Below are 21,125 nucleotides of genomic sequence, written 5' to 3'. Positions count from 1 at the left end.
CATCTATAGGTCTGCCCCAACACTGTCATGGGTAATGTTTTTACTACTACGCTATTCACTGAACAAATCTTAAGGAATGCAACAAACATTTATAGTCTGATTTGTTTAGACCATAATTTTGAGACATGCAGTGTTTTCTAACACCCCAAATGTCTTTTGTCCACTAGAAAAACTAGAAAATTTAAATTAGTTTAATTAATTTAAGTTGACAATAGATTTCTTTGCAGCTCTAAATCTAAAAATAAAGTTTGTGGGCCGATAGAGGCATAGTATTAAAGTTACTTGGCATTTTAGATTTGTAAGATCAGTCCATAATAAGGGATTGATTCAAAAGCAAATAGTCAGCTATTCAGTCTGTGGACTCTACCCGCAGTAGAAGAACAAGTTTCAATATTTACCAAATTCCCACACTGCTTATTATGTAGCAGACCGTTTTAGAAAGATAGCTAAAGTAGCAATTTATGTAAACCGATACATACTGTAGGACATAATACGTAATGATACTGATGACCGAACATTTGGGGATGTTGGCACATCAAGGTCTTCCTCCATTTGGTTACTAGATCAGTGTGGCAAAGGCATGTATTAACCATACGACTAAATGTTAAACACAAGGGAAAGACTTTCCTTCTTTGAAGCAGGCAGCAATCTAGCACCATGAAAATGACCAATTACTTTGAGTAATCTCTGCTCAAGAGAGAACTGGGAAAGCAACTTTAAGCTTAGAGCAACCTCTACTGGTGAACATTCAAAACAAGTGAGCAAATTTCTGGTCAGAACCATTTAATTAGATGCTTTAAAAACAAGACATTTAAGACAAAGTAAAAGTTATGTATCGCTGTACATTTTACACATTGTAAAAAACTACACCCCTATGGCCCCTTCTTATTTTAAAGCATGCCATAAGTTTTAAATTTGCAGCAGTTACATAAAGCTATTAGAATAACTTGTGTAGGGATATCAATTTGTGACTTCCTCTAACAGTTGGCAGATATGTAAAAAATTTAGATCTGGGTTTAAATAGCAGTCTTATTTTAGTCACCTGAAGTGGAAAATAACGTGACAGTTGAGGCATAGTCCATTTTAATTTGCATGCAGGATATTAAAATATTGATATAGTGACCGTCAAAATTTCAGCCATCAGTAAGTAGTGCATTAACTGCTGTAAGCTTGGAAATAGTGAAGGGTTGCATTAGAGGGGAAATAATTGGCTGACTGAATCTCGTGGAGTCAATAAGGTGACAAGAGTCCAAGACTGCCATTTTGTGTGGGCTAAGGTCTGGAGGGCCAACTTGCAAATAAAAAAGAAAATTTAAAAAGAGACACTTTTAGCATACTTTGAAGTCTGTAAAAGTAAACCCTATTTTCAGTTTGTTAACATGCAAACCACATTGTCCTTGGTATGCAGCAGCTCCTTCAATCACATTAAGTTACAACTGTACAAATCAGCACATGGTGCTGAAACATTTCCTCACTAAACGGGCTGCTTTGCAAGTTCCTTCACCACTGAAGACTTTAGCTGTGAGATGGTGGCAATTCTCATCTGCTTTGAAGTGGAATATTTGCCTTTGATTGCCTGCACATTAGAGAAAGACTGAGTTAGAGAAAAAAAAAAAAAAGATACAGACCTAGATTACACATCCACATGTATGCACTGACGCTTCCGGTTGAAGAGTTCAGGGAAGTCATAACTCACCAAGTGCTTGGTCTGCCCATCGTTCACCTTCACAACATTCTTGGCAATGTGTGCCATCACAGGAAACAAACTCTCTGCAGTGTAGTCCATGTAGTGCTGCAGTGTCACATCCTGACAAGAGAGATTACAGTTAAACACTTTCTAATTACAGCACTAAACTAGCCTTTTATCCTTACAATGCAAATCCCTTGTTTTAATAAATTTAGTCAAATGAGTCCAGATTAGATACCTATGACATCTTCAAACAAAGAGCATCATTTAAAAAAAAAGTTGCTCAAAAATGCAAATGTCAAAGTTTAACCATAACTAAGATTTAGAATGTTAACCCTTTAAAATTCCAGTTTCAAATATTGCTGTACAAGGCTACTAATTGTAGTTTCAGTCTGATAGGTAAATTGGCAACAACCTTCATGATGCATTGTGCCAACACTCTTACATCAACCCTAGCAGACCCAGAGAAGGATGGCACATCTGGTGGAAAACAGTAAAAACTACACCTGGGGTGCCCCTGATTAGCCGTTTTGGGATCTCAAAATAATATCCATCTATGCCATTAGCATTACCAAGGTGCACAAAGGTTAGGTATCTCACCTGACATTTTATCAAGTTTAAGGGGATCTTTTACTAAGTCTTAGTGTTTAGGTTCTATGCAGCCTCAGACCCATTTATTCAAAGGTAGGCTTTAAGCTAATAGCTTTTGGGGGGGGGACGATCTTGAGTAGACCAGGTAACCAGAAGTTACTTACCCATTCACCAGCATCCAAGATCTTGAGGGTGAGAGCCAACGCAGCGCTCGCTACCATGGAAGGTGGGAAGTGAACCATGTCATAGTCAATCATGGTAAGCTCCAGGAGGTATTTTGCGAGGGTGTGTTGCTCAGCAGTTACCTGATGGGACACAAGTGGGGGTTAGACATTAGTAGCAGGTCAGTTGATCACGAAATGTTCAGTTCGTCTAGTTTAAGAAGCAGCTACAAACTTCATAAATCTTTGAGGCCCTTCTGAGAAACTGCAGGGGAAGAGGGCGGCCTAGTTGGAACTTGAGGGTCCGAAGAATGGTCATCTCCATGTCCCTGATCTGGGCAGTGGTGTAGGCCTTGTCTGTCACATAGGCAAAGTCTGAGATCTCTGGGGGATACATCTCCTCGTATTTGGAAGCAAGGAACATGGCAGTCACGCCGACCAGCTGCAGCTGCTTCTTGGGAACTGGGTGATCCTGTTAGGTGCAATTCACATTTTAAAAACTAGGGTGGCATGTCAGTAGAAGGCTGGGATTTTTAAACTATAATAAACGGTTTTATGCAGAGGTGTAACGATACGGTAACTCACCTGAAGAAAGCGGTCAATGATTCCCACAGTCATGTACATAGTCTCCTGCAGCAGACGAAACTTTAGGCTCACTTGCACAAGCCAGTCAATGAGAATGGCCCGCATGTTACCAGTCACCTCCTGACCTTGCAGATAAGTGGGCCTGACGTTCTGCTCAACCTGAGGAGACCGGAAACTAGTTTAACCCAGAAGTGCATGTGTGGGGCAGGGGCTAACAAATATATTTAGCATTTAGAATTGTTTTGCTTGCCTCAAGCAGTCTGAGGTACTTGTAGATGTCTTTCACGTAGTCACTGCAGAGCATGGGGTTGTCATAGTCATCTGCATCCACATCCCGGACAGCAGTGTGGAGCATGACATCAGAGAAAGCCTGACAGAGGTCAGCAGGAGCACAGCCAGAAGTCTCCATTGGAGTGGGGGATGCTGGTTCAGGGAGAACCTGAACATTGGAAAACATAATTTGAGTTGAAACCAATGCACCACCCCCGGGAGTCATTTGTCTGTTTCATAACTCACCTCAGGTTTAACAGGAACAACATTTTCTTGTTGTACAACTGCTTTGACGACTTTGGTGGTCTTGATCTTTTTAGTAGGCTCTGCCTTGCTATTCTGAAATAGAAAATCAAATATTGGTTCTAAATAGTAAACCTTTGAATTCCACTAAAATGTGGATACTCATGTTTTTAAAAAGATGGCACACTAAGACCACAAACTGAGCACTTAGAAATGTAAAGAGCATTTGGCCATTTTTTCCAAAAAGGGTAAAAATGATAATGCATGCACAGTACTTAATGTAAGAACTTGCATTTGAAGGCAACGTTAACGGCACATTTCCAAATGGTTAACATCCTTTTGCTCTTACGTTATATTTATCGTTCGGCCTTATTTAGGCACAGCTGATACTCATTTTGCATATAACCTTTAAACGTTAAAGCCTACAGACATGAAAATGCCCAAAATGATACATTGTAAGGAAGTCACATTCTTACCTTTTTCTGTAACGTGACTTCTTTGTTAACGGCGAGATTTCCGATTTCGCCCAGCGCAGCGCGAGGCTTCGTGGGACCAGCGACCGAGCAGGCCTTACCACCGAGGTCAGCCTTAGTAGAAGCCAAGCGGTTCTGCAGTGAACAAAAAATAACATTCATACATTCAGCGTGAAAATACATTGCACGTTATAAGCAATAATTGGTTGCTCAGCTTTTAAAGTTATTCGAATTCCTATTATGGAAAGGCTGCACGAGCAGCCCCCACAGCAACGCACGAGGGCTTTTAACAGTAATTTCAATACTGTATTTATAAATTAAATAAAGACACATTAAAACACATTTCCAGCCATAGGCAAAAAAATCAGAAATAAAAGGCAATAAAGTACATACTCTGGTCACTCGAAGAGCCATTTCGAAATATGCGTTGCTTCAACACAAACCACGGACAATCGTAACAGAGAACAACGCAGTGTAGTTTTTTGGGTTCGGCGTCCTGGTTTAAATCCTCGTTCGCTACAAGCTGATTCGCTGTTTCCGGAATTTGCCGAGCATCTGATTGGTTGAGCGCATCTGTTTCAAATGCGCTCCCCGGACAACAACTGGTCACATGATCTACATCTTTTGTTTCCTTCCTTTTCCTGTTACGTCTTGCTGGTCTTGCATATTATTTTTCATACTTTCTTGATTTTACATAGTTTTTAAATTGCCACACTCTAAGAAATTCACGAACAGGTTTACGCTCCCAAAAAACAACAACAAATAACTGGGCTGACTTACTGTAAAAAAAATAAATAAAAAATAAGAGGAAAGTTGACGTAGTTTTTTACTCGGACCCATGAACTGGGTCAAACCAAGGTGATTAATTCCCCCTGCCCCCGAACACAAACCATAGTGTTCAATTGACACAAACACTTTAGACATCAATGCCCCGTGCAATCCTATTTTGTATATTAAATGTTTTTCTGACTGAAATGTATATCCTACCAGGGCACCCAAAATGTTCCCAAAACAGAGCAAAATATATCTTTAAATTGCTATTCCAATAGCACTTCGCAGCTATATATTTGTGTTCAGGGAATCAATGTGGAACCCCTTAACCACGTAACTCAAAATGATAAAACTATAACCTCTTTATCAAATCAATGTCCGTGCTTTGATAGTTTTATGTATTTTCTTTGAGTTTTGTGTAGTTCTATATGCTATTTCTGCTCTGTAGCATTAGTCCATGCTAAATACTTATTATTATTATTGTTTTATTTACGTTAAAGAAAAAGAAAAAATGTTATTTTCATGTAGGCTACTACAAATTGACAGTATCAACAGACAGGCCACTCAAAATTAAAATTAACAAACCAAAAAAAAGATGATCAGGACATCCCTGCTTTTAAAATACTGAGAGAAGCTTGAGAGTAGAAGGAATACTGAGAGAAGGGATCAGGGGTCCCCTGATTCCTTGTAAAGCTGCAAAGATTAATCGATTAATCAACTAGTTGTTAACTATTACATTAACTTACAACCAATATAACCGATTAATCGGTTTGAGTTCTTTCATATAAAAAAATGTAAAATGCTCTGACTCTAGCTTCTTAAATGTGAATATTTTCTAGTTTCTTCACTCCTCTACCACAGTAAACTGAATATCTGAGTTGTGGACAATATGAGGACATCGTTTTTATTTTAGGGATACACTGTCGACATTTTTCGCAATTTTCATTGACATTTTATATAACAATAATAAGAAAATAATCAACAGATTAATTAACTGTGACAATTGACATTGCAGCTCTTGGGCCCCTGAACCTGTGCCATGCCTATTTAGTAATCCATCCAGATATGATGGACCCATACTCTGAGGAGGTTCTGAGGAGGTTCATTTCACTAACCAGTCCATGGAGTGATACAGTTGACAAGAAACAGGCAACAATACAGTGCAGAGTACAGTGCTAGAATAGTGGACTTTAATATCAGTCCAAAGGAACGTACAAAAGTCTACGGGGGAAGCTAAAGTTTACGAGGAGCATTAGAAGGCAACACAAGCGTGTTTTCTTGGATCTGAAGACTGTGTAGACGAGACCATTCCTGATTACATGAACATTTATTTTTAACTAAGCAACATCGAGGTCGAAGCTACGGTTTGTTTACTTGGTGGAAGAGAACAAGCAGGTTTATTGTCTTGTTTACTGCCTGAAATATTTTGTGGCCCTGACTTCCAATCAGAGGATCACAGTTTCCGTGACGTCCACCGGAAAACAGAGGACGCAAACGCAGCACGTAAAACAAAACAGATGATGCCCACACAAATCGGCGACAGAGGACGTCAAGTCGTCGAAAGTAGCCACCAGTGCTCCCAGGCGGAGTGGAGTCATATTTGTAAAAGACTGAAAATTACGAACAGCGACTCACCTAGACGGCCCTAGTTAGTTAGCTCCAATATCAACTCAGTTAACGTTATTCCGTCAATCCAAAAAACGTTTCAAGAAAAACCGACGTTTCTCAGATTAAAGGTAAGTTAATTGGTGAAACCATGACCAGCTAGCATACGGGCATGTTTGGGAAGTTTCTGAAGTGAACAGTAAAAGACTAATAAAGTCACATTTTAAATTGTAGTTAACGTTATCCTAAGTGATTAATGAAAGCCTTGACGTTGACAAAAGTTGAACTAGGCTAGCGAGGATTAAATACGTTTGGTTAACACGTGTCGCTGAAAACTTTTCTCAAACTGCGAGGTTGGAAATGAGCTAGCTACAGCTTTAGCATTTTATAGCAGCTAACGTTAGCTTCTAACTTTAACCATTAACAATATAACAGTATTATCATCGATCTCTCTTGTTTGTATTTTACGACACCGACCTGTCACGAACTTAAAATAAAGACGGCCTATATTTAGCTCGGCCAGGAACACCAGATAAACAGCTAAAGTTATCAGTATTGGATCTTGGTGGCCAACGTTACATCAAGGTTTGACGATTATTTGATTTCCCTCCGTAAGAGTTTTGACACATGTACGTATTTTCTATGATAACACTCGTATGGGCGCATTGTTATAGATATGTTATTGTAAACATGTTTGTTGTGGGAACATAAACAAAGAACCTACAAAGCCAAGAAAACAACCGTGCTAACAGTTTTAAGATTTAGCTAACAACTAGCCTGCTAACATTAGCAAGATCACGAGAATCTGCTCACACTGTTGTTGTGGCTAACCCTCGTTAGCATATGAGACATTGAATTAAACCACATAGAAATAAACTGCGATTTGGTCGCCCGTCTTTTAACTAGAAATGTGTTTTATTCGATTCAGAGGTGATGATGTTCGCCCTGCCAGGTGCCATGTAGCATTGTTTTTTATATAAAGACATTAGCAGCAGCCATTAGCTTGCTAGCATGACTCAGTGGATTTGTTACGTTAGAAGTGACACGGCTGTGGCCCAGTGTGTCACAAAGCAACCGAAGACTGCCCGACATAAATGGTATGATTGCTTAAACCAATACATTGCTTAACTCTAAGTAAGGATGAGGTTACTGAGCCAAGGGCGAGTTTGACCTTAGCATATTGCTAATACCACTAATGTTACATCTTGGGGGTCAGTGAGGGATTTTGGCTTTTGTCTCACTCTGTGGTAAACGTGCTCGACTCTTTATGCGATCTACAGGTGTTGTGCCGAATATTGTAATCCTTTCAGAATCTGTGTAGGATTTGGCAATACCTATTTTCGTAATGTGTTTTCTCCCTTGGGTTAGAGAGCTGATATTATCTTTGATGGGGAAACTTACTCTGTCGAGGATACACATTATGGCATGATACCAGCTGTTTACAGGGCTCTAGAGGTTGTCTATAAATAGATGTGCTTACAGTCGTACAGTATTGAGGTAGCTTGAGAGTGTCCACCTCTTAGATCACATTGCACTCCCGTGACAGTGGAAAGCCATCATGCACAGGTCCATGTGAGGCTGTAGCTGCATTGGACACTGCACACAGCCAGTGTCACACACACGGGAAGGTGCAGATGGCAGCAGCGTATGCGCTGCTGATGGAGAGAAGGAGGCCTCAGATGTATTTCCCCAAAACCTCAACTAACTTTTCTGGTTACCCCATGTTTTACCAATGATCATAAACAGCCTTCCCTTCAAGTGCCATTCTAACAACTTCCTTTAATGTAATTATGAGGCTGTTTGTTATATTTACTTGAGTAACTTGAGGGCTTGAGAAGAGGGGACATCTACCCTATGTTTAACTTTAAGAAAGCCCTAACTATGTAAAAATTAGCTCAACTTTCTGTTTTTAGACCTACAAATGTTTAAAGGTGTGATACACAACCCTACATATCCTTGCTTAATTAACATGATTATCAGGTTTTGATTTTTTTTCTTCCTTTGACTACTAAAGAAAATGGCATCTGTCTCTTGCACAGTGTTGTTTGATGACAGTGTGCAAATTAAAATACAATGATACATTAAGTAGTTTAGCAGCTAAACAAGCCAAAGGCTGTGTCTCATTCTGCATACTTCTGCCAGTACACGGCTAATGTGCACCAGTGCTCTGGAGGAAGCTGAAATCTGTTGAGTCCATACAAAACCCTGAGATGGGAGAAAACTTGCTCTGGTTTGTTGGCATTTCTTTAAACTAGTCATAATCAACTTGACAGGCGCTAAGTGAGGACGCAATGACAATGCCTCTGCAAAATAGCCTCAGGAAAGAACAAGCTAGCTGTCTGGATTTACCCTGCAGAGATCTGAGGAGCAGTTAAAGCGTAACTCTCGGCAAATTGCAACCTAGGGACTTTTTGTGAATGCACCTGAGTCAAACTTTTGATTAAACGAATAACTAGGACGGAAATGCCACTTTTAAGACTTAACATATATTATCATTTTAGGTCAAATATCCTTTTTAAATGGGAGGGTTAGGGGCACTCTTACGATATCATCTAATTAGTATTTTTAAAACACTAAGAAGGCTCGACACAACATGAAACTTTGCTCCAAGTCTCACTAGGGGCTCTACACATGACCTTAGCATTGAACATTGTTTGTGAACACAGAGTTTACTAAAGGTTTTGAAAGACTCTCTTTAGCTTCTAGCCGGTCAAAAAGTGTAGATCTCCGAAAGCGAAAGAACGGAGTCCATTGGAGGAAATGTCATTCTTATATGAGGCTCCTTTTTCTACTACAGGGTCAATATGGACGGCGACCTGAAACACCAACCGCTACATTAAGTTGTGAAAATCTCTCTTTTTACCCACTTTAACTCTGTGTAAACAATGTTCTTAATGATGATTTCATGTGTAGAGCCCCTGGTGATACTTGGAGCAAAGTTTCATGTTGTTGCCTTCTTAGTGTTCTAAAAATAGTGATTTAAATGCTATCGTAGGAGTGCCACTAGCACTCCGATTCAAAAGGCCATTTGACAAAACAAAAATACGGTAAATCGGACATACTCAATTCTTTACACATATTAACGGATTGGAGAATAGCGCTTTGACGGCATCTACTGGTAGAACGCTGTATTGCCTGTCCTAAAGTCAAAGTCACAGCCACCGGAAACAGAAGCGGATGTGTTTTGACCCATTTACCTAGCACTTTTAGACCAGTGTGTGTGATTGGAGGTGAATTTTAAAACACCCCCTTTGGAAGGCAAATTTCAACATCGCGCAGATTTCCCGCGTGCCGATGTCAAAATGTGGCACGTGTGTGTATCTAAATCTGACCTATCAAGGTGCAGAAATACGCGTCTACATTGCCACAATAATACTAATAATAAGAAGAAGATGTAAGTGTGGCGGCAGGGAGGGTTGTTTTGCACGAGCGCATAATTTACACGAGATGAAGAGAGCCGTGTTACATGCCCAATAATTCCCTGGCTCGCAAACAGGTAGGCCTGGCTATTTTTTCGGACAGATGCAAATTAAACCCCGGCCAATTTTTAAAGTAATCTTTTCTGATACTAATCGAGACCTGCCGATAGAAAAAACGAGCCGAATAATGCCCATAGCTCCCAGTTAGCTAAAACGGCAATTTTAGAGGGTATAATCTAAAGAGTGCATTTGTGCCACTTAATAGACAAAAAATGCAATTAAAATGTGTGTGCAACAGGACCTTACATGACAACAAGATGCGTTTTTAAGTCAGACATTAAATTCATCTACCCAGTGAGCTGCTAGCTAGCTGCCGTCTGGGGTGAGCGAGTGTGTTCATCCGGGCTACGCTAATAATCCTCACAGAGCAGTTCCTTGAGTTTATTTGTAGCATATTCATCCAGTTTGTTTGTGATATATCTGGCATTGGTGAGTAGGAGTCTTTGTAGTTGAGATCGGTGTGGTACTTTCATTAGCCAGGCTAGCGGCTCTTCTTCTGCTTCCTCCCCGTCTTCCTCGCTTGCTGCGGCCGACAACAATCCCAACGAACGCCCGCTGGTCTGGTGGATGAGCACTGTAGTGTTTCTGACCATAGTAAGACTATGTAACTACATGGAAATGGACTTAATTATGTTCGTGTCTACAGTAAAATAGTTTTACAGACGGCTAGCTGTACTCCTTGCGTTGCAGTAGCTCCATTTTGCCATCGCCGATTCGGCTCGTTTGTTTTCTGTCAGGTCCATGTACAAGCGTGGATACCGAACTGCTTCAAATGTTGTCAGTGAAAAAGGGAATAGGATCGGTACAGAGAGATCAGAAATGCTCCTGTTTGTTAAGCACAACATTCGTCTGCTTCCAAATTCCGGTAAGGCCAAGGGTTAGGCCTAACCCCAAAGTACTTAGTTCTGTCAGTCCAGAAGACTGTCTGTCCATTCCAGATTGTTCTGACTCCATTTTTACATTTTATCTTTTTCAGTACTTTTATCTTTGGTGATTTAAGGCCCTCTACTGTACTTTAAAGTTTTAAACTGTTCACAGAATACAGTGACTTGGTCTTAAGCTAAATCAATGTAAAATGACCTTTTCAAATCCAATGATTGTAGTTGGTCAACAGTGGACATCTTTAGCAAGTTTAGTCTTCAAGATTTTTGTGTTATTTACATATTATCTGTTCTAGTTATTCCAACATTTAAGTCACATATATAATAATAATAGTTTAAAAAAAATGCAAATGGAATATTTGTTTTATTTAACAACATATTTTCTTGAGGGAGGACCCCTTATCCCCCCCGCCAGATATATGCACTTAAGTCTTCCACAAACGTCACTGTATCATCACAGCACCTCAATTTATTGAGAGCCTCCCCATTGATCCCTCTGAATGTTTTTTTTTTTTTTTTTTTGAACAACTGTAAATGCCGTATTCTTTTAGCCACTTCTAGGGATGAGTTCTGTCGTTGTGCTAAGTGACTCCACTTAGTAATGCTATTTTACTTTTAATTAAGTCTTTTTTTTTAATCATTTCTTTAGGCCAGTTTTCCCCGTTATTACATTGCTTTGTGTTCCCAGGTCAGCTCTCCCGGCAGCAGACATCACTATGGCCCAGGAAACCAATCAGAGCCCAGTTCCTATGCTCTGTGCTAATGGCTGTGGTTTCTATGGCAACCCTAGGACTAATGGCATGTGCTCCGTGTGCCACAAGGAGCACCTGTCAAGGCAGAACAATGGAGGAGTCGGTTCTATGAGTGTTATGGGTAAGACCTGCTGTGTGCGTCACAGTTGTGTTTTTTTTATGTTGTGTTTCCACGTCCGCTGAGGAACAACTCAAAGCCTCTGAATCTGACAGTAACACACGTTGGAATTTTCTCCCTCAGGCAGCGGCAGTGGCCCCACAGTCGAGGCTTCTGCCATCCAGAGGTTAGGGGCCACCTTGAATAATGCTGCAGCGGCTGCCGTGGCTGCTGCAGAGGTGGCAGCTGAGGCCGCAGCTTCTGCTGAGGCTGCTGCCTCCGTGGCTTTCAGGTGAGGGGATCCAGCGCCTTCAGACAAAGCTTGTGAGGTCACAGTTTTGAAATGAGGAGTTGGGAACGCGATATATACCCAACGTCTAAGTGGTTTGAGTCCTGCCCTGAGTACACTGTTACTAGTTCATTACAACTTCCACGGGCACTGACATTTTTTTAAACTGTAACAAATGTCTTAAGTTGTAAAATAAAGTTCCACTAACCCCAACCGGCCCGTCAGACACCGCCTACCAAGAGCCTGGGTCTGTCCGAGGTTTCTGCCTAAAAGGAAGTTTTTCCTCGCCACTGTCGCACTGTTGCTTGCTCTGGAGGGAACTACTAGAACTGTTGGGTCCATGTAAATTCTGGAGTGTGGTCTAGACCTACTCTATCTGTAAAGTGTCCTGAGATAACTCTTGTTATGAATTGGTACTATAAATAAAATTGAATTGAAATTGAATTAAAGTCAGTGATATCAAAATGTTTCCACTTACAAAGTCATTCATATAGACTCAACACTTAAAGGCGCGATTAAAACCTGAAGAAATAAATCATTACTGGTATCTTATGAGTGTCTCTTCAGCCCAAAGACTGTAACAGGTTTGACATTTTTAAATGAAGAGGAGTGCTAGTCGTAGTCCATCTGACAAATATCAAGCACAAAAGTAAAATAAAATAGCTTTGTCAAACCATACTCCACAACTTAGCACGAAAATGACCCCAATTAAATCAAATCAAAAAGCACAAAAACAACCCCAATTAAAATCAGCGTTTAATATATGTATCCAATCAATCAAGCATCGCAATAATGGTAGGTGTGCGTGTGACATGTACACAGTTCCAGAGCGTAATTCTTTTTTTATTGTCTCATTTATCCTATGCAGTGGGGTTTCAACTACCATGTCTGTAACACAGCAGATGACTGAGATGAGCCTCTGCTGTGAGGAGAAAGGGGCATCAGGGAGCAACGTGGAGCTCACAGAGCCAGGTGGGTTAGATTTAGAGGGTAGGTCAATCAATGTCATACAGTACCAGCATTTTAGAGATGCAAATCATACGATTGGCTAAAAACAGAGATTTCTATCTGTTTTTTTTAAGTATAAACCCTACACATTAACGCTAATATAAAATCGCACATATCTCAAAAGTTTGATTGACTAAGTTAAGTGTTGTTGTTGTGCGTCTCCAGTGTTGACTCAGCCCACATTCTCAGCCTCTCATCCCTCCACGGCTGGCAGCAGGGAGTCCAAAACCCCGGAGCCCCTAAAACCCAAGAAGAATCGCTGCTTTATGTGCCGCAAAAAGGTTGGCCTTACAGGTGAGAAATGACACCGGTAACTATTGAACTGCCATTAGAAAATATCACCACCAATCACAGGTTTGTTTTTGTTCACTCTGAAAACGGTAACTTGTTTTTAGTTTTAATGCGGTTTCAGTTTCTGGCTTAGAATGCTGATGCAACCAGGACACACCGTATCCATCGCACAGCAAGCAGACAGCAGAACGCCAGTAGCTTATAAACTTAAATTCTTGCAATAGCTGATTAAAAATAAACATCAGTAATCCATCCCAATTTTATGCAGCAAATGTAAAAATTACACATTTTGCTTATGACCGCAAAAAATCAAATGGGAGAACAAGATGAGTTAAAACCGCCAGGCTCTTTAGGGTACTGTTATCTGCCACGTCCGACACTCGAGAGCACCTGTATCGGTGTAACCACCCTCAAACTTTATAGCGCTCTGTTCCCATCCTTATAGCAGCAGGGACACACATATCCACCCCCACACACACACGTATAAATAGTCCATTTACACAGTCATACCTTACCTAACAGCTTGAACCCACACAGCGGGTATAATCTAAGCAGTGTAAAATGTGCTGTTGTCTGCTGCTGCAATTGTCCACTTATTTGTGCGGTGGTCAGTTCAGTCAACACAAAACCTGCTAAACAAAATGCATCTACTTGGTTCTATGTGATGCTGTGGGGAGGCCACAAGACTGGTGCTTTGATCCCAGGCTCCTTCGACCTCATGTCAAAGTTTTGATGAGCAAGATGCTACTTCAATGTAGAGATTGACTTTCACTTCAATGTACTGTATGATTGTCTGTGACAAATAATAGCTTTTTTCTCTTTTGAGTTGTAAGCAGTGTGTGCCCCCCTCCCCCGTTACCTGTCTACCTGTTTTCTTAAAGATTTTTGGGCCATTTTTTGCCTTTATTTGACAGTAGTTATTGATTTCAAGTTTTTTGTGGGTTCTTAAATTTGTTTTACAGAACGTCCTTGCATAAAAGATCCCGCAAAAGGCATCAGTTAAGTCCAATGGCAAAGTGTTGTTACGTATCTATAATATTGATTTTATGCCTTTTACGTTTCAGTCACTTCAAAATATGATGACTTCTTAAGGTCAACGTCATGTTGCATGTGTGCCAGGATGTCTACGGTTACCGGTGTTTGGCCGTCATGAGCACTTGTGTTCTCTATTTGACTCGGTCTGTCCTCCTCCCAGGTTTCGACTGCCGCTGTGGGAATCTGTTCTGTGGACTTCACCGTTACTCCGATAAGCACAACTGTCCGTACGACTACAAAGCTGAAGCTGCTGACAAGATTCGCAAAGAGAACCCTGTGGTTGTTGCCGACAAGATCCAGAGAATATGAAGAGGATTCTGTTTTACTTTTGAACACTGGGAGCAATCGGCTTTAAAAGAAAAGAAATAGACTTGACCCCAACCTTCTTCCTGAAGGACCGTTTTTTTTTTTTTTTTTCGTCGTTTGTTACACATTCAAGACTTTTTCCCTTAGTGCATGAAAAGTTCACCTCTATTTTCAGCGTTCTTTCTTGTTTGTGCGAGTTCATTAGTTTTGGAGGGTTGTTTTTTGAGGGCGTGGGGGGGGGCAAGATGCAGTTGACGGCCGTGCAGGCTGTTTTGTGATCCTCCGAAGCTGGTTTGAACTCTGCCTGGAAAGAGCTCAGACATTTGGGCCTGTTTGGACTCTCAGACTTTTACTGCTGATGGCCGATGGCGCCGTCTCAGCCGTGCTTGCTCTCTGCTGGCTTGAGTAGCAAAATTAATATTGTCTTTTTCTGTTTTTGGCCTCCACCTAACTGTGTGAGGTCAGAGTTTAACCCTCCTTACTTGTCAGACTTTGCGTCCGTGGTAAGTTTTATCAACCTAAAATGCTTCTCTGTGCCGCTGGAATCTCATCTATTCTGCCCCCCCCCCCCCCCCCACACGACACAACACACAGCTCAGACATATTGCTGAAGAGACTTTAAAAGAAGACTTTGTTGCGAGCCGTTTTCTTGTGGACTCATATTCTTACCCTGGTGTGCGTGTGCGCGAGCGCATGTCACTAGAAACAAAACGTAGTTGGTCAGTCTACTTGTTTCTTCTGTTGGTCTCGGGCTGAATGCTGTGCCCCGCTCTGCACCCAGACTCTGGCGTTTGGACCGTAAAACCATCTGCTGAAGTCACAGGACGATTCAAGTCACCTGGCAGTTTGTTTTTCCAGAAAAGTGGTGTGTATGCTGCCGTGTGTTGTTGTATGACAAGTAGCCTAAACTTGTATTAATGTTTGCCTTTAGAAGGGTTTAGCTCCACTAATATTTTCATCTTTTATTTCACTTTTGAATGATTTCCCTTTTTTGTGTTGTTTTAAAAGGAAAAAACAGTGAGCTGACAAATTCACAATATTGGGAGTGTTGGACTGTTGCATACTGTGTATTGAACATAAGTGTGTGTGTGTTTGCAGGAGTAAATGTGGACGGCTGGCGTGTGAGTAGTGGTTGTGTGCCGTGGTGACTTAGACCTGTGGTCGTAGGTTATTAATCAATTTCTTTTTTTGGTTTTTAATTATTATTTTTTTGGTCTGGCTGCTTAATCCGAGTGTTTTTTGTTTTTTTTACCCTTTAGTTATGCAAGTTTGTACAAACATCTTTATTTATATACTGCAGTGCGCGTAATCTTCCAATAAAGAAAAAAACATGTATGATGTAAATAAATTATGTTCACAAATATAAAAAACAAGAATTCTTCTGTTGTTTATTTTTAATATGCAGCTGTTGGCCAGTTCGGTCTTAAATGGTAATTACGATCTTATTTGTATATTTTAGGGTTTCACTGTATATAAAGTTATTTTACAGTGTTCATTGTCACTGGGAAGAAGGTGATAAGTGTATACTTTTGAACAACCAACTTTCAGGTAGGTCATGTCCCCATCTTTTTTTTTTTTTTCCAAAGGCCTGCTGGACCATTTTGAAGATGTGCATCGTGTGAGAATAAGCCAACAATGATCCGTCACAAATCTCTGGCTGGACAAATTTAACATCATACAGTAAAATGCCCAGCATACATGGATGATGAAGACAAGTTTTAACCAGGGTTTGTTAAGTTAGAGGCGCGTGTACAGGGGCATAAGCATACACACAATTAAAATAATCCCCCCATCACATACCCTTCACCATACCTAGAGACAGGCAGGGAGAACTTTCCATAATGTCTTTAAAAATAAAAATGTGCCTGCCTCTATGGGAATGTAACATAGGGGTGTATATACTTATGGCCCCTGTATTTTAAGGAAGAACATTTATTTACAATACATAATTCATTCATAAAAAAAATTGGTGTCCTTAGAAGGATGGATTTTCCCAAGTTTTTTTGAATTAAGGCATTAAGATCAATTTCGGAAAGAGGGTTTTTAAATTCCTCTTTTTAATCAACTTTAGCATGGGTGTGTAATCTATTCTAGCCACTGTATATATGTATGTATGTATATATGTGTATGTACTGTATGTCTGTGTGTATGTATATATGTGTATATATGTATGTATATATGTGTGTATATGTATGTGTATATATATGTATATATATACATACATGTATATGTATATATGGATGTATATATGGATATATATGTATATATGTATGTATGTATATATATGTATATGTATATGTATGTATAGTATGTATGTATACTATATGTATATATATATATGTAGTTGTATATATATATGGTACAGTGGTGTGAAAAGTGGTTTGCCCCTTCCTCATTTCCTGTTCCTTGCATGTTTGTCACACTTAAGTGTTTCGGAACATCAAACCAATTTAAACAATAGTCAAGGACAACACAAGTAAACACAAATGCAATTTGAAATGAAGGTGATTATTAAAGGTGAAAAAAAATCCAAACCATCATGGCCCTGTGTGAAAAAGTGATTGCCCCTAAACCTAATAACTGGTTGGGCCACCCTTAGCAGCAACAACTGCAACCAAGCGTTTGCGATAACGTGCAATGAGGCTTTTACAGCGTCCTGGAGGAATTTTTGCCCACTCATCTTTGCAGAATTGTCCTAATTCAGTACATTAGAGGGTTTTCGAGCATGAACAGCCTTTTTAAGGTCATACCACAACATCAATAGGATTCAGGTCAGGACTTTGGCTAGGCCACTCCAAAATCTTCATTTTGTTTTTTCTTCAGCCATTCGGGGTGGACTTGCTGGTGGTTTAGGATCATTGTCCTGCTGCAGAACCCAAGTTCGTTTCAGCTTGAGTACACGAACAGATGGTCGGACATTCTCCATCAGGATCTCTTGGTAGACAGCAGAATTCATAGTTCCTTTTATCGGCAAGTCTTCCAGGTCCTGAAGCAGCAAAACGCCACGACCATCACACTACCACCACCATATTTACTGTTGGTATAATGTTCTTTTTATGAAATGCAGTGTTCCTTATACGCCAGATTACTTGGACACACACCTTCAAAGAGTTCCACTTTGTCTCATGGTCCACAGAATGTTGTCCCAAAATTCTTGGGGATCATCAAGATGTGTTGGGAGAAATTGAGACGAGCTTTGATGTTCTTTTTGCTCAGCAGTGGTTTTCTCCTTGGAACTCTGCCATGCAGGCCATTTTTGCCCAGTCTTTTCCTGATGGTGGAGGCATGAACGCTGACCTAACTGAGGCAAGTGAGGCCTACAGCTCTTTGGACGTTGTTGTGGGGTCTTTTGTGACCTCTTGGATAAGTCGTCGCTGCGCTCTTGGGGTAATTTTGGGCGGCCGGCCACTCCGGGAAGGTTCACCACTGTTCCATGTCTTCGCCATTTGTGGATAATGGCTCTCGCTGTGGTTCGCTGGATTCCCAAAGCTTTGGAAATGGCTTATAACCCTTTCCAGACTGATAGATCTCAATTACTTTCTTTCTCATTGTTCCTGAATTCTTTGGGTCTCGGATGATGTGTAGCTTTTAAGGATCTTCTGGTGGACCTTACTGTGTCAAGCAGCTCCTATTAAGTGATGCCTTGATTTTGAACAGGTGTGGAATAATCAGTCCTGGGTGTGGCTAGAGAAATTGAACTCAGGTGTGGACAACCACAGTTAGTATGTTTAACAAGGGGGCAATCACTTTTTCACACAGGGCCATGATGGTTTGGATTTTTTTTCACCTTAATAATAAACACCTTCATTTACAAATTGCATTTTGTGTTTACTTGTGTTGTCCTTGACTATTGTTTAAATTGGTTTGATGTTCCGAAACACTTAAGTGTGACAAACATGCAAAGGAACAGGAAATGAGGAAGGGGGCAAACACTTTTTCACACCACTGTATATGTGTGTGTATATAAAGATACGTGTAAATATATACATATACGTGTATATATACTGAATGTATCTATGTATGTTTATATGTTCCGGCACTTGAATGAAACGTAAACCAAATGCCCATTGAGCAGAGTTCAGGTGGTGGGTGACGTATCCTGCTGATATTTCCAGGCTGTTTGTCAGTTGCTCTGCTACAGCTCTGTGTTTCCATGTCCTCGTGTCTCTGCAGGGGAAACCGGATCTGGCTTTGGGTCACGCTATGACACCTGCTCCCCTGCCTCAACACGAGGACGGGTCGTATTGATAACGTACGTGCAGAGTACTCAGTCAGCAGCAGCAGGAGCAGCCCATAAGTCACCAACTCTTTTGTTTCTCAGTCTGAGTACTCTGAAGACCAGTAGAAGGAAAACTGAGCCGCACACTCATAGCAGGAAAATGAACTTTCAAGAAGTCAAAACAGCAATTGTTGAAGGCTTTATTTACGGGCTCGAGTAATTTAATCTTAACAATCATAGATAGTACTGACTGTTGAGTAGTACACACCACACTGCAAATTAGAAATGTGTGCACAAATTCTAAACAGGTTATACAAGTAAAAATATATAGCTGTATTTGTAAACGTCTGACTATAAATTTAAAGCAGAAAACAGAAGCACATTGTGTGTGACACAGATACACACACAAAATGTATATAAATATATAAAATGTATATAATATATAAGTAAAGTAATCTACATAAGTAAATGTGTTTACATGTCATTTCTTGGTCAGTTTTCTCTTTGTTAGCCACTAGGTGGCATAACAGACATTCGCTCCCATCCAACATGTAGCATTTAAACAAAATCCATGAGTGCACTCATGTTTGGATTTTGTCTAAATCGTTCAGGTGGTGTAGAATTATGAAACTCTTACAAGACAAACATAAATATTAAAGTTAATAAAACAAAACACAAATGTGAACCTAACAATGGAATTTAACTCTGAAACATGACAATTGGCACTGTTTGGAGTTATTAATACAGTCATCCATAATGTTATATCAACTAAAATGCGTTTTATATATTTTATACACAGTACATATGAAAAACATCATTATCCAACAAGGCATGCAGTAGGCTGCGAGGTAGTTTTACTGTGTGTAAACCAAATCAACGTTCCGTCAGGTAGAGCAATGTGTGACTTTCTCCCAAATACTATCAAATAAAACAAATAAAAAAACTACTTAAGAAATACTCAAAGAAACTTCAGTATCTAAAACCAATTTAGAGAGAGTCTGTTATACGTCTTTTTGATATCTCTTATATTCATTTGGAGTAGTATAATGTATTTTATTTTATTTTTGATTAATTGCATTAGCTGTAAAAATTGAAATATGATTTGTATTTAGTGAAATGTTGTGTAATGTCTGTGTGTGTGTATGGTGTGTAATGTGATGTTGTAAATTGTATTGTTGCAGGACCCCAGGAAGAATAGCTTTATAGCTTATGCTGAAGCGAACGGAGATCCAATTAGAACAAAACGAAAACATGTAAACAGCTTCCACAGACAGACAGTAGCATTTATACATTTTATTTTACAGTCCTTATGTGAAATACACACAATGTTGCCTTGTCACGTATATGCAGTGATAATACAGCGTTCGCTACACTTGATCCATTAACTTTTAATTCCTCATGCATCTTTCATGCTGGACTTGAAATATTGATTTAAAAACAGTTAATGGTATTTAGACATGTAGGTGTTTAGAAATGCGTGTCAACATCACAAATGTGCCCAAATTTAAAGAAAAAATCTTGAATTCCTGCTGTGTGTTTAGTTTTTGTAAACCACTTTCCATCCAGAGAGACAAGACCCTAGCGCCCTAGGGCATTTATTTCAAAGAGTAAATAGAAGGTTAAATTTAAAATAAATTCAGGAATTTATAATGCAAATACATACATATATGTTCCTTATTGTGATCAACTTTTTCATTGGAAAACACAGCTGGCAACCCTGAAATGTAAAAATGGATGAGTTTTCAGGTTCTGAAAAGTGAGGCCAATGCTGACCGGCTGTAACCTGCATTCATTCAACTCCACTGGTTGCTAAAAGAGGTCTGTTTCTAAAGAAGTCTATGGGAAAATAGATGGTCTCGCTTTGCCAGACCTTGCGTCTGGCTTGTCCACACTAGAGGGGGACTCCCGCGGGTCACGGTATTCCCGCAGCAGTCTCGCTGTTGGAAACGTGATAGGGAAGGAATGGCAAAGAAATCAACGGGAGCGGGCGGGAGCAGGATGGAGAAATGTGTGTTTTGAGTGTGACAAGATCCCCATTAGGAATTAATCTCCTAGGCCTGCTGGTAATACATGTATAGTTTGGCCTAATTTCCGAGACAACCTCAGTAATTTCACCAAACGCACACACGCAATATCAACTGGTAGTTATCCTCCAGACAACGACGAACATCATCTCTATTTTTTTCTCTATTTTTCCTCTTGGTGGCCCGTGAACAAGTCTGCTAACTTCAGATAACATAGGGAACAAAACGGGAGCAGGACGGGATTCGGACATCAAGTCAGTCACCATATCGTTTAATCCAATCCACTTTATTTGTATAGCACATTTTACAAACACAAAGTTGTAGTGATATATCACAGTTAGGCTTCCGTAGCAGAGGT

The 21,125-nt window shown here is 40.1% G+C and overlaps 2 protein-coding genes across 4 annotated transcripts; one reads left to right on the top strand and one right to left on the bottom strand.

Annotated features, from left to right (window-relative positions):
• Positions 1-771: 771 nt before the first annotated feature.
• ccnb1 (cyclin B1) lies at positions 772-4,599 on the bottom strand. 2 transcript variants are annotated; one of them, XM_032539808.1, is made up of 9 exons: positions 4,404-4,599; positions 4,014-4,145; positions 3,541-3,633; positions 3,275-3,466; positions 3,025-3,183; positions 2,675-2,911; positions 2,443-2,583; positions 1,697-1,807; positions 772-1,576 (listed from the first exon to the last, which is right to left on the bottom strand). In XM_032539808.1, the coding sequence occupies exons 1-9, from the start codon at positions 4,422-4,424 to the stop codon at positions 1,475-1,477; spliced, it is 1,188 nt and encodes a 395-aa protein (XP_032395699.1). In that variant the 5' UTR covers positions 4,425-4,599; the 3' UTR covers positions 772-1,474. The 2 variants fall into 2 exon arrangements, with proteins under 2 accessions (XP_032395699.1, XP_032395700.1); XM_032539809.1 differs by having other exon boundaries at positions 3,275-3,463.
• Positions 4,600-6,178: 1,579 nt separating this feature from the next.
• zfand5b (zinc finger, AN1-type domain 5b) lies at positions 6,179-14,581 on the top strand. Of its 2 annotated transcripts, XM_032539816.1 has the most exons (7): positions 6,179-6,517; positions 11,435-11,619; positions 11,740-11,887; positions 12,753-12,856; positions 13,058-13,186; positions 14,146-14,181; positions 14,379-14,581. In XM_032539816.1, the coding sequence occupies exons 2-7, from the start codon at positions 11,463-11,465 to the stop codon at positions 14,525-14,527; spliced, it is 723 nt and encodes a 240-aa protein (XP_032395707.1). In that variant the 5' UTR covers positions 6,179-6,517; positions 11,435-11,462; the 3' UTR covers positions 14,528-14,581. The 2 variants fall into 2 exon arrangements, with proteins under 2 accessions (XP_032395707.1, XP_032395708.1); XM_032539817.1 differs by lacking the exon at positions 14,146-14,181 and having other exon boundaries at positions 6,214-6,517.
• Positions 14,582-21,125: the final 6,544 nt, after the last annotated feature.

Source organism: Etheostoma spectabile, chromosome 16 (genome assembly GCF_008692095.1).
Source record: "Etheostoma spectabile isolate EspeVRDwgs_2016 chromosome 16, UIUC_Espe_1.0, whole genome shotgun sequence".
NCBI lineage: Eukaryota > Metazoa > Chordata > Actinopteri > Perciformes > Percidae > Etheostoma > Etheostoma spectabile.
This window is presented reverse-complemented; position numbering and strand designations above follow the sequence as displayed.